This window comes from Henckelia pumila, chromosome 1 (assembly GCF_033568475.1).
Source record: "Henckelia pumila isolate YLH828 chromosome 1, ASM3356847v2, whole genome shotgun sequence".
Classification (NCBI taxonomy): domain Eukaryota; kingdom Viridiplantae; phylum Streptophyta; class Magnoliopsida; order Lamiales; family Gesneriaceae; genus Henckelia; species Henckelia pumila.
The window spans coordinates 170885149-170898139 of NC_133120.1; the positions used below are offsets into that span (position 1 = coordinate 170885149).

At 35.4% G+C, this 12991-nt stretch overlaps 2 protein-coding genes across 3 annotated transcripts; one reads left to right on the top strand and one right to left on the bottom strand.

Annotated features, from left to right (window-relative positions):
* Nucleotides 1–604: 604 nt before the first annotated feature.
* On the bottom strand, nt 605–5972 carry LOC140891641 (tRNA (guanine(37)-N(1))-methyltransferase 1). 2 transcript variants are annotated; one of them, XM_073300236.1, is made up of 9 exons: nt 5075–5972; nt 4353–4451; nt 3951–4070; nt 3676–3842; nt 3514–3584; nt 2593–2735; nt 2134–2245; nt 1087–1199; nt 609–987 (listed from the first exon to the last, which is right to left on the bottom strand). In XM_073300236.1, exons 1-9 carry the CDS (start codon nt 5900–5902, stop codon nt 844–846), a joined length of 1797 nt encoding a protein of 598 aa, XP_073156337.1. In that variant the 5' UTR covers nt 5903–5972; the 3' UTR covers nt 609–843. The 2 variants fall into 2 exon arrangements, with proteins under 2 accessions (XP_073156347.1, XP_073156337.1); XM_073300246.1 differs by lacking the exon at nt 3951–4070 and having other exon boundaries at nt 605–987.
* Nucleotides 5973–7779: 1807 nt separating this feature from the next.
* On the top strand, nt 7780–11352 carry LOC140880786 (vesicle-associated protein 4-1-like). The gene is made up of 7 exons (XM_073285554.1): nt 7780–8140; nt 8299–8369; nt 8666–8747; nt 8898–9016; nt 10486–10563; nt 10655–10777; nt 10973–11352. Exons 1-7 carry the CDS (start codon nt 7888–7890, stop codon nt 11030–11032), a joined length of 786 nt encoding a protein of 261 aa, XP_073141655.1. The 5' UTR covers nt 7780–7887; the 3' UTR covers nt 11033–11352.
* The last annotated feature ends 1639 nt before the right edge of the window (nt 11353–12991 follow it).

The following is a 12991-nucleotide window of genomic DNA, read 5'->3' on the forward strand; positions in this document are numbered from 1 at the left end:
AATATCTTCTGAAGGGCATGTCATTGCTTGGACAGCTTGAGATGAGTCCGAAAAAATACACACATTTGCGAACCCCTACCTCAAACAAAAATCAATTCCAAACCTAATGGCTTCCAACTCTGCACCTTTGACTGAGCCCAAGTTATGAATAACACAACCTTTCGCTCCATGAACCATACCGCGCCTCCCTTACCACTACCCCCACACTAAACTTGTCATTTATTGTATCAAAGCTCGCATCAACATCTAAACGTAATTGCCCTAAGTTTGGGGGCCTCCATGCCATGTCTGCTATCGGGTCGCCTCAGAACAAATGATTTCACCCCTCAAATGATATTTACATTGTTGCCTCAACAACTCATTATTTTATATTTATGTGAATAATAGGAATGTGCAGCTCATAACTGACGATCGCAATATCGTTTCAAGTTTCGACTACATTGGTAGTGGTCCTTCTAGCCTGTTTTTATCTCATTTTTCGATTTTTTTTTTTCACTAGAATATTTGATCTTATTCAACGGACAACAATGACGATTACTGTGAAAATGAAAGATTATTAGCCTCTGTCCATCTTAATCTTAAACTATGCAACTCAGCTTCAAGAATGACAAAAACAAATACAACCAACGAATTCTTTTGTCGTTCTTGCTACGACATGAATAAATCAAAAGAAAAGTTCAGTAATAGTTGTCAAAAAACTGTACTATACATTTCCCTCGTTTCATATTTCTCCACATTCTATATGCTAGTGGTTTCTAAGTTAAAGGTATAATATAATGTAACCTGATGTGGGTGCAACTTTTACTCATGAAATCATATGTACGCGCATGGAAGAAGTCTTAGTTACAAGATTGAACCTGCTTTCGCATGAGCAACTCTTTCAGGCAGTATGAAAGATGCACATAGCATCCATTTCCCAGGGGCCACAAGACGAACTCTACGCATCTCCATTTCAAAAGCCACTTCTGACAGTGCAATTCTAATCCGCTGGGTTGCAGGAAAAAGGGGGGGAAATTACAATAAATAAGAAGCTGAAGGCTAACTAGTCCATCGGGATCAATATGATCGTACAAAGTTAATACATACCTCGTGAAAGTCAAACTCTGGATCCTGAGCTTTTGAGAAACCATAAACATGAATTCTAGGCAAAATAAACTCTTTCTCCTTATTATTTTCTTTAAATATTCCCTTAAAAGCATCTGCAATCAGCTAAAAGCGTTTAAAGGGGGAAACTATGTGATTGTGTAAGACAAAGATATATGAATTCTACAAAAGCATTGAAGAAATTTGTGATCAAGAGGAAAGAGCAAAAACAAAAAAAAATTGTGTATATATGAATTCAACAAAAGCTTTGAAGAAATTAGTCATCAAGAAAGAAGGCAAAACCAAAATATTCTAAACAAGGCACAAAGGGTATTGGCATCCTCGCTGCACATACATTCATATCTATGGATGCCAATGTAGCAAAAACTAGAGCGTGCGCATACTTTGACAGTGCAGATTAACTCAACTTTAGAACTCCTACAAGAAATCAATCACAATCTAAAAAGGTACTACCATAAGTCCATAACTGTTGTACCCCTATGGCAGTTTGAATTAACATGGAAAAATGCTAAGTGTAGACCAAACAAGTTTCTGAAGAATAATGGAACCAACTATCTAATGTGTTTCCAATAGCAAAGAAGGAATACGAGGAAGATGTCCGATCCGACCATAAGAAGGAATGGATAGAAAGCACATGAAATTGTCCATTTCCAAAGTTTGTAGCCCAAACAACTATTCTCTTCTAAAAGTAGATCTTTCTTTTCTGTTAAGATATTAATCAGAAGGAATGAAATTCAATAATATCACAAACACATATGCACTAGAAATGCTTCTGATAATTGATAAGTGAAACTAGAAGATATTGTCACACACCATCCTTCGGTTGTTGTCCCAGAAATTAAAAGAGCCGCATGCTCTTAAGTTACAGAAACCGCATCAGGTTACAAATTAGTTCCAGCAAATGTGAATAATGTGTCAAAAAATGCACTGATGCTATATTTCCTTCAGAATAATGAAGCAAAGATAATACAATGAATCACGCATTTAAAATACTGGAAAAGTGAAGTAATGTTATGCAACCAAGCATACCAAGAAATTCAGCTGCATCATTTGGCAAATTCATGATAACTTGAGTAATCGAATGAGTTCTCTGGCAACTAAAAACTGTTTCAATAAATCTTCTCCCATCCATGTTGAATACCTAGACATAACAAGATGGAATATAAGTCAGTGTTCGGGAACTCTGGCCGGTTTGGACTACTATGAAGGGGCGTATAACTGCTCTTAAAATCCATAAGAATGCCTCATTAAAACTAGACAAGATGGTAGGACAGGCAACAAAGCACACCTCAAGGCGACAAGCCATATACAAGAAATTAAGAGTTAAAAAAGCCACACATACATGGATGTATGTATGTATGTATAAACAGGGAAAGTTCTATATGGTCGCCATTTGAGCTTTACATTCAAATATGATCTGTTATTGACATTTGTTTTATAACTGTAGAAATAAAAATGTATGAGTCATGCATAAGGGTATGTTCATGCCTCCATCTTTCGCTCAATTTTATTGAGGACACAGTTCCTTTCAAGATAGTCAACAGCAGAAGGATTCAAATCATTAGCATACACGCGCTTTACTATTTTAGCGGCAGATATTGCAATGGGGCCAACTCCAGCAAAAACATCACCTGTACAAACAAATCAAAACAGTAAGTATAAAAGTGCTATATATATAACAGAGAAGGTAATAAAAAACAGTATGGAATAACAATGTGCGGTACTAAAAAACCTCATGTCTTCTAGATTAAAAAATACTGTTCGGTGCTTTGCCTTATCGGCCCTTTTAACCATCAACATCTCAAATTCAGAGGGCAACTGTAATACATTTTAAAATAAGATATGCTAAGACAATCTTGACAAAGCACCAGATACGATTCATCAGGTATGACACTACCCATGGATTAAATGTGCAACTTTGTTGAGCTGTGAAAATTATTATCCACGTAAATTATATATATAAGGGATCATGTAATAATTACTAAAAGCGGATAAGTTATCCGCAGATGAAGCCCTTAGAACCTATATCAACAAAGTATCACGCTCCAATCTCTAACTAAATCTAGAATCAAGAACATAGCAAACTCTTTATTATTCCTAATCCACATAGAAGCACGCGATTTGATCTTTCCCAACACACATCTCCCGATTTCACTTTATCCTCAAAAATTCTTTTATTCCTCTCCAACCAAACATGTCAGCAAATATAATGAATCACCACCGTCCAAAGTAGTTATTATCCATGTAAATTATGTTATTATCCATGTAAATTATGTGATGAATAAACCTTAAATCAAAAGTTATGGCAAAATATTATGAGTTATGCCAAACAAGTATTAATGCTAAACCTTTAATGATTCAAAGACCAATATAAAAATTTATGGAAAAACTATGATGATATTAACGTACAAACAACATCATTGCGTGTGAAGCAACTTAAAAGTCTCTGCCTTTCAGTTGCCAGCCTTGAATTCCAATATCTACAGACAAAAATAATGACATTAGATTCACCAATCCTTTCTGTTTCAGCCACGCTTGTACTGTTGTCCTGTCTAAAGATTCCACACTTACACTGTTGCTAAATCAACATGAAATCGCAACCCATTCTCCACGACCATTGTCGCGAGGGAATGATTTCCGGCCAAAACTTCAAGCTCCATACTCCTGTAGTCATTCTGAATGGCATCGATTTTGTTCACTACTGTATGGATCTTTGGCTTGTTCCTATCCAAAATTACCTGGCATAAACAGAATAGGTCAAAGGGAAAAAAATATGCATAAAGCTTAGGACAAAGCAGAACCCCACATTGAACAAAGATGTTTTCTCAAATGAACATGGAAAATACCTTCGCAACAATTTTTTTATATGGAAGATGTTCATCTCGCAGATTCAGGTGTGCAATATGCCCAACTATTTCAAAAGACGAAGGAATTATCATACCTTTTGGAAGCACAGCCCCCAAGATCTGAAAAAAATATGTGGTGCCCATATCAGGCACATACAAGATAAACTATAGTGTGTGTGTGTGTGTGTGTGTCTTTTTGGGAAGGGCATCAAAGAGCTATTTCTTCAGCTAAGTGAATAGAAAAATCTCAGCTGAAGAAAATCTTCTAATTTACATGGCAATGCGACACCGGTACGGTGAAAGCATTTCCCAGAAAACTGATCTACTCTTTGGGTGAGAATAGAGAATGAAATGGGAAGTAATAAGATCATATCTACTACCATCAGTGCTTAAACTAAATACCTCATTCATCTGCCAGTAATCATAAAACAAAGTCAACTTGCACTTCACTAGTCCAAAAGCAGGCTTCGTGCCACCCACATCGTGCTCTGTCAAAACTGCCTGAACAACAAAATTTAAATATCAGCTACGAGCTTTCATAGGTAGTTGTTATGTGATGGTAGTAGAACATGTATGCCAGAAAAGCGCAGCCATAAGTTGGCATTGTCCCTCATTCCTGAGAGAAACTCTAGAACATCTCAACACCAAGTTCACAACATGGATGACAAACAAAATGTATCACACAGCAAGTTGAAATTCCACATTATAACAATAGTACTTTGTCTTCATTAAGCATCAGAAAATAATAAGAACACATTCCTATGAACTTGTAATAACTAATAAGTCACAGCCGTCATGATTTCACATGAAAAGCAGTATCACTAAAGGGCAATAACCTGGAATCCCAAGCATTTTTCAGCAATCCAAAGTTATGTCAAATGGGAGCACATTTATCAGGATCCCCAAAACAGGTATAACCCAACGCACTCTTGAATCCTTACGCTGATCAACTATAATAAATAATATAAAATGCGAAATAATATAAAATGCGAAAACTATATCACTTATACACGTTACACCAATAATCACAAACAGCGACAATCAAAACAGGCACACATGATACCCACTTTCCACACAATTTTCTAGTTCAGTGAGTACCCCACAAAATGTTCGAGAACAAAAACCTTGATAGACTCGGGCAATTCCTCAACCCCTTTAAGAGCATACTGCTCATCCAGAAGTAGCAGCCTCGTCGAACCTCTCCATTTTGCCCGCTTAATATTGTCACCTAACAATCTACTTATATCTTCGCCATCTTCTTCGATTACCTCAATAAATACCATATCGTTCTTCCCAACCCCTTTCACGACTCGCTTCTCCACTTCGTCCCTCTTTTTCTTCTTCTTTGGCCTCGATATCTTAGCTAAATTCCTGAAATTAACATAACCTCGTGAATTAAAAGTTCTTGCAAGCTTGTCCCGGTACAACACCGCGTTCAACGGCTCCCCGTCTCCATCAGCTTTCCCATAAACCCTCCTATTCAATGCAGCCAGATTTTCCTCCGCCCCGCCAACTGAATTGGGCAAAATTCTCTTAATCTCGTCATCTATTTCATCTCCAGGTACTCTGGCAATGTTCTTAATCCGAGGCCAGTTGAGGAGGTGGCCTCGGAATCGGTTTTCGAGGTCGTAGCAAAGGTCTGCGGGTACTCTCAGGGCCGAAACATCGAATATTCGAGTGAACCACCGTTCGTCCAGTGATGTGTAACTGTTATCGGTAGTTTCACAGTCGCTGGAGATGCATTTTGTTGATTCAAGTGGAAATGGGGGGAGTCCTTTATGGAGGGAAGGACCATAGTCATAGGGAAGATTTGAGGAGGCTAAAGCCGTGGTAGCAGCGGAGGAGTGGAAAGCGTAACGGAGGGATTTGGCGGCGGGGACCGCCGGTAAATGCGAGGTGAAGAAGTGAAGAGTGTGGTGGCGCGGCCGCAACGGATTAAATTTGGTGGCCATTTGTCTCCGCCACCAAGAGCTCAAGCTGCCATATTTTCACTGAAGAAGTAAGTATGCTCGCTATCATTTCAATTTTTCCATTTATCATTTCGATTATAGTTTCATAATTCATTTTGTAATAATTTACGTCAAAATTCAATAGATAGAACTTTGAACAAAAGGACTATATTACCCATAGTTTAAAATATTACATAAAGTTTACATTAGATATATGTTTTTCACTTTCCTACCTCTTCTTCTCCCACGTCTATGCGTCTTTTCTTTCTACTTTCTTCTTTTTCTTCATATTTATGCATTTTTTCATACCATTGTTTTGCGCATTTTTCAATAATTATTTTAAGCGATATCGTGAAGAGATCGATCATCATTGATTTTCAGTTCATATAAAATTATTTCTAATTCATATGAATTGATTTTCGAAATTTTTTTTGTTCGCATAGATTGATTTTCGATCGATTTTGACGGATTTTCAATTTATGTAGACTGATATCTGGATCGAGTATGTTGAGTTTGACTGATTTTGAAAAAATATCGACTGATGTCTGTTTTTTGACCGATCTCGACTGCCTTGTGAACTGATCTTGACTGTCTTATAATTTTATATATATATTTTTGTTAGTAATAATAAATAAAATTAGTATTGGTGTAGTGGTCAAAACTTTAATTTTTCCATTTTAGTTTCATATTTTACTTACTTACATGTTTATAACACAAAATAGTATAAATTTTAAATGATATTATTATTGAGTGGATTTGATTATTTGAAATCCATTCGAATTTATATGAATATATTATATATATATATTATATATATAAACAACACACACGGTACAAGAAAACCACGCATCCATTTCAAAAGTCATGGTAATCTTTGAAGAGATGCTAAGGTTTATATATCACACATACATATGATGCTAAGGTTCATATGAAATATTATATAGACATGTAAAATGTAAATTTGGAGATTTTGGTTTCAATTCTCTTAATCGTAAAAATTCATTAATCTAAACATATTTTTAAAATATTTTTGAATGGATTGATTTGGATTTGTTGGCTTATTTCGACTAGTATATTAAATCATTTGTGGCGTGGATTTATAATCGAAATATAAAAATGTAATTAGCTAGCATGAATTTCAAATATGTCGTTCTAATTCTCATTCAAATAGATATCCTTGGATCCAAACGCAATATGTTACGCATGGTTTGATTCAAAAGAGAATATTTCAAGATTTGAACATTCAATTTCAAATGACAATAGTCTAGATGCAACCAACATAGACCCTATCATGAACTTTCTTTAGCAAGCAAATGAGCAATTAGATTTGCAATATTGAATAAAGGTAGAGGTGTCAAAATGGGTCAGCGAGATGGGCCGGCTCACAACTCGTCGCAACCCACCATTAGGCGGGGCGGGGCAGGCCGGCCCATCTTTTAAGCGGGTTGGGAAAACATCAACCCAACCCAACCCACTTATTTTAGGTAGCGGGACGGGCAAACCCGACGGGTTCATGTGTAAATTGGCAGGTTTTTGCGGGTCAACCCGCAACCCACCACAACTCACCTTTAGGCGGGGTGGTGCGGGTCGGCCCATCTTTTAGGAGAATTGAGAAATTGCCAACCCAAGCCAACAATTTTGTATGGCAGGACGGGCCAACCCTACGAAACTAACCTATTTTGAACTAACCTATTTTGACACCTCCATATAACTCAAAACAAGCTTTTGGGATTCTGGAGCATGTAGTGCTTTAATTGCCAACAAAACATGAGTCTCATGGTTTCCACACGAGGCCGACAGCAGCCTCCCAAATAGCAAAAAGTTGTGCAATATATTAGATAAATAAATTAATTATAGTGGACTGTCAATTCTTTCCCAAAACGAAAAAAGTCAACTATAATTGGCTGACTTTTAAGACTTCCCATCCAATCACTTAACTTCTTAGTCAACGCAATCAATAGAAAATCCAAAACAAAAAATTACTTCTCATGGCCATTGCCGATGGTCACCGAAACCACCGTGCGTGGCGGCTTTGCCCGTTCTGGCAGTCGGCAACTGCATCTTCTTCCTCCTCCTCCACTCAGCATCTTCGCAATCAAGCGCAGAGCCACAGTTATCAGAATGACGCTGCAGCGTCCAAAACTCGCCGGCCCTCCTCCACGGTTTCCTCCGTCGCTAGATCGCTCCTCCCTGCGCGCCGTAGACTCCGCCTCGATCCTTCGAACAACCTCTACTTCCCTTGTGAGCCACCTTTGACTCCCTTGTTCGTTTAGTAGTATGTTAATCAATATGAAAATGAGATGAAATTGGAGTACCGATTGAATGAATCTGAAATCTGTGCAGTTATTTTTTTTTGTGTCTAATACTGATTAATTGTTTGTTTTGTGTGTGTATTGAAGATGAACCAGGAAAGCAGGCGAGGAGTGCTGTAAGGATTAAGAATTCCAGCAAGTCTCATGTTGCATTTAAGGTTTATTTATTTATTTATTGGTGATTTTGTTAATCTCATCATTAATTCCGATGTCTTCTGTATCAGTATTTTCTGTTTGTATCGCGGGTTTGATGTTTGTGAGCATAATTTTTGCTTCAACTTTATATAGGAAGATAGGGCAAATGTTATTCATTTCATCCAGATTTTGTGTTACATTATTAGATTCTATGTTCTGTCTAATCTATGCAATTTATTAACCAGAGATTTCATACACGCGACCCCTTGATTTCATGAATCTCCTAGAGAAAACTGCTGACTTTCTCTTTCGTGTTTAGTTTCAAACCACTTCACCAAAAAGTTGTTACATGAGACCCCCTGGTGGTGTCCTTGCACCTGGAGAAAGCCTCACCGCTACCGGTATTTAATCTTCTTGTTGGAGCATTCAGTCTAAATTAAATTGGACGTGCATAGTCAAAAATCTTTTATAATTAAATTTTATGCATGTGCTATATTTTATATTTGTATGTAGAGGTAAATTAAATTATTAGCATATTTTTTGTTTCTCAGTCTTCAAGTTTGTTGAGCTTCCTGAGAACAATGAAAAACCTCTAAATCAGAAGAGCAAGGTTAAGTTCAAGATTATGAGTCTCAAGGTGAAACAAGGATCAGATTACATCCCTGAGTTGGTGAGCATTTTTCCCTTCTTATTTTATTGCTCACTTATCATCCGGAAAGCAATAAGAGAATGTAAATTTGAGTTGCTGCAAAAGACTGTCTTTAAATTGATTACGTTGGCATGGAATCTGAGACGTGTATTTAAGAGGTCACTTTTGGTTCCATCATGTGTTTCACAATTTGCATAATTAGAAAATGAATTGTTTGGCTCCAAAAAGAGTAGCTCCTCTGCGATCAATGAGTTGTGTCGCTTTCTTTTGGATTAATCATTGACTGCCTTCAGGTACTTGCTTCATGCTCAAAAACTGAATGCACTTAAAGCTACATTTCAGTTAAGATATTCATTATTGATAGTCTTGTTTAGGAATCGTATGGTTATGACTTTTGAGTTGAGTTTTGTGATGCCCAATGTTTCATAACATTTTCAGCCAACGCATCTGGCATGGACTAAAGATGAAGATAATGAGATCTTTTGCAGATTTTCTTACCAATTATTTCTTTTGTTCTAAATGGCATGACAAAATGGCTTCTTTTGCTTACATATATTTTCTTATAATCTAGTTGCTTTTCTTGCTTCCTACCTAGTAAGTGAACTGAGTGATGACAGAACTACCACCCTCTACAATGTCGATTTCTAGTTTAATGAATCATAAGCACGGTGATTATTCTCTTTGTTTCACTTAGTTGATTCTTTTATGAAGCTATGTACCTTCAATCTTTTGAATACAGTACCGATTTTTAAATTTTAAAATATTAGAAGATTTTGATTTTTATTAATCAGGTCCATAGTTTATGGAAAGTAAAGTGTCCTTTGCTAAAGGGTAATTGATTATTCAGTTTGGTGGGAAGAAGAATCTCTGAGTCTTTCTCTTCTTTTCCTCTCTCCTTCCATCACCAGTTTCCTCTTTCTGTGTGCTTTCTTTATTGGGAATAGAAGCTTTAGAACTATGTCTCATTCTCCCTCATGGAAGATTTATGTCATAGTCTTTTGAATCATATTATGATATAGAAATCTTATGTGAACAGGGATGAGAACTCGATAATGTTCCGACCTATTGTCTGGCACAAATTAGATCTGTTTCAAGCATTGAAACTGATTTTTCGACTATGGCGTTTGAGTTCTCGATGTACATGTCTCAAGGAGATAATGTAGTTTGTTAGCATATAAAAAGCAGAACTATGACATTTTTTCAAGGGCGAATGATCTTTCATCCCCCTTCTTATTGATTATCCCGACATGGTATTGCTTTTAGTCTTTTGACTAATAACCTGAATTTGGCATGACGTTGATGGTAATATTCTTGTCAATTCAACGAAGACTACTCTCATGTTAAATGGGTCACTGCATCTGATTTTCTCATCGCACTTAAACTTGGTTTTATGGCAGACTATGGTTTTATAGAGAAAATTTAATATGCCTGTAGAAAATGTCGGGCTGCATTTCTTGAGTTTATATATATGTAATTCAATTCTTATTCAGTTTGATGAACAAAGGGATCAAGTGACCATTGAACGTGTACTGCGTGTGGTCTTCTTGGACCCGGAAAGCACTAATCCTGTAAGAGTTAATCTCTGAATCTATCTAGCTGGAGTATTACACATTTTTGTCGAGTCCCTATTTCAAACAACTCAAGAAACGTTGTGCCTAGGCACTTGAAAAACTGAAGGGTCAGCTGGCTGAAGCTGACGCCGCACTAGAAGCGATCAAGAAGAAGCCTTCTGCTGATGCAGGTCCACATGTCAATGGTGAAGGCCTTGTGTTAGATGAATGGGTAAGATATATTCCCGTCTGTTTTAGTCTTAAACATACTTTGATAAGTTATGCTTTATGGATATGTGTCAAGTTGCTCTTCATTTGAGTGAGTTACTAGATTTTCTCTTGGTTTTAGTGTATAACCGTCTCCATTGAATCAGATCTTAATCGCATTCTTTTCGTGTTTGCTGCCTTTTGTGTCATTGTTCTTCAGAAAGAGAGGAGGGAAAAGTATCTTGCCCGGCAGCAAGTTGAGGTCATGGATTCTGTGTGATGCACGATACATCAGTCATTAGGTGTTCATGGCATTTGTATAATTTCCTTTCACGCGATTTTCGCCCTTCTGTAGTCGTTTCCTGAGGTTGGCGAAGTAAGGTTGTTAATCTGTTTACGTAGACGAGAGGAATGTGATGGGAGATCAAAATTATTGTGTAAAGTTTTTGTTGTAGGCTATCCCCATGTGGTGCTATAATTGGGGGTATGTTTGCTTTCATTTTGGGCTTTCGGCAGGATTTTTCATTGTCTTGAAAATTAATGTGTATAAATAAAATTCGGCAGGAATCAAACTGTATACAATCTTATTTTATATGATTTTTTAATCGTGTGAGGCGTCTAAAGATGAAGAAATAAATAATTGTATTGTATGATTTATAAAATTCGGCAAGAATCAAACTGTATAAAATTATATATATATATATTAATTTTCAGCTGCCCAACCATTTCTACCCACCTCGTCCCCGATCACTAAAACACGGTACCGGGTTTTAGTTATTTTTTTTAATTTTTCGTATCACTAAAACACGGTACCGGGTTTTAGTTGTCGAGGACCAGTTGGGCAGCTGAAAAAATATATATATATATATATTGTTGATATTGAAAATTGAGTTGTAAAATTTTGAAAATTAGTGTGTGATTCTATAGATGATTATGTATTAATTTTTGAAATAATCTCCAAATGAGATCTATAAATAGGTCTCTCCATTTGTGCAGAAAATTACAATTGAATTGAGAGAAATTTTATAAAGTGTGAAGTTTGATATATTTTGAGTTTTTTAGGTTTTACATTTTTACCATAAATTTTTACTTTTTCAAAACACGTTATCAGCACGATCACTCGAAGGTTCTCTGTAATTTCCAAAGCTCCAAAACACAAGAAAAAGACAAAAATATTCAACAAGTAAGAATATTTATTTTACTGTTTTTATATTTTTATTGTGTATATATATTAACTATATTTGTATAATTTCATGTTATTATATAAAGGATGTTTATGACACCACATTATAATAACGTGATATGGTTATACTATATATTACTGTTTATATATTTTTATTGTGTATATATACTAACTATATTTGTATAATTTCACGTTATTATATAAAATGATGTTTATGACACCACATTATAATAACGTGATATGATTATACTATATATTACTGCATATATATTTACTGTGTATATATACTAACTATATTTGTATAATTTTATGTTATTATATAAAAAGATGTCTATGACACCACATTATAATAACGTGATATGATTATACTATATATTACTTCTTGTATATTTTTATTGTGTATATATACTAACTATATTTGTATAATTTCATGTTATTATATAAAAAGATGTATATGACACCACATTATAATAACGTGATATGATTATATTATATATTACTACTTATATATATTTATTGTGTACATATACTAATTATATTTGTATAATTTCATGTTATTATATAAAAGGATGTCTATGACACCACATTATAATAATGTGATACGATTATACTATATATTACTGCTTATATATTTTTATTGTGTAGATATAGTAACGGTCACAAACGGTCATAAACGGTTAGTTTTTATCCTATAAATATGATCACTCAAACACATTTCAATCACACCAAATTCACTCTTTCTCTCAAAATTATTTCTCCCCTATTTTTCGAAGAAGAAGAAGATGACATTTTCAAGGCTATTTTTTATAACTATTATGATCATCATACTCACGATTCTTGTATTTATCGGTGAATATCCAACTCGAGTTTTTCATTTATTTTTAAACTTTCTTGTATTCATAGTTTATCCATTATTTTGTATTGTTATATTAATAGAAATTAACTAATAAAATGCATTATTATTTTTCTAGTACCATCATGTCAAATTTGGCAAAGCTTGAATCCGTTGCGCTCAATATCATGGGAAAGAATTATATGTCATGGACTCTCGATGTA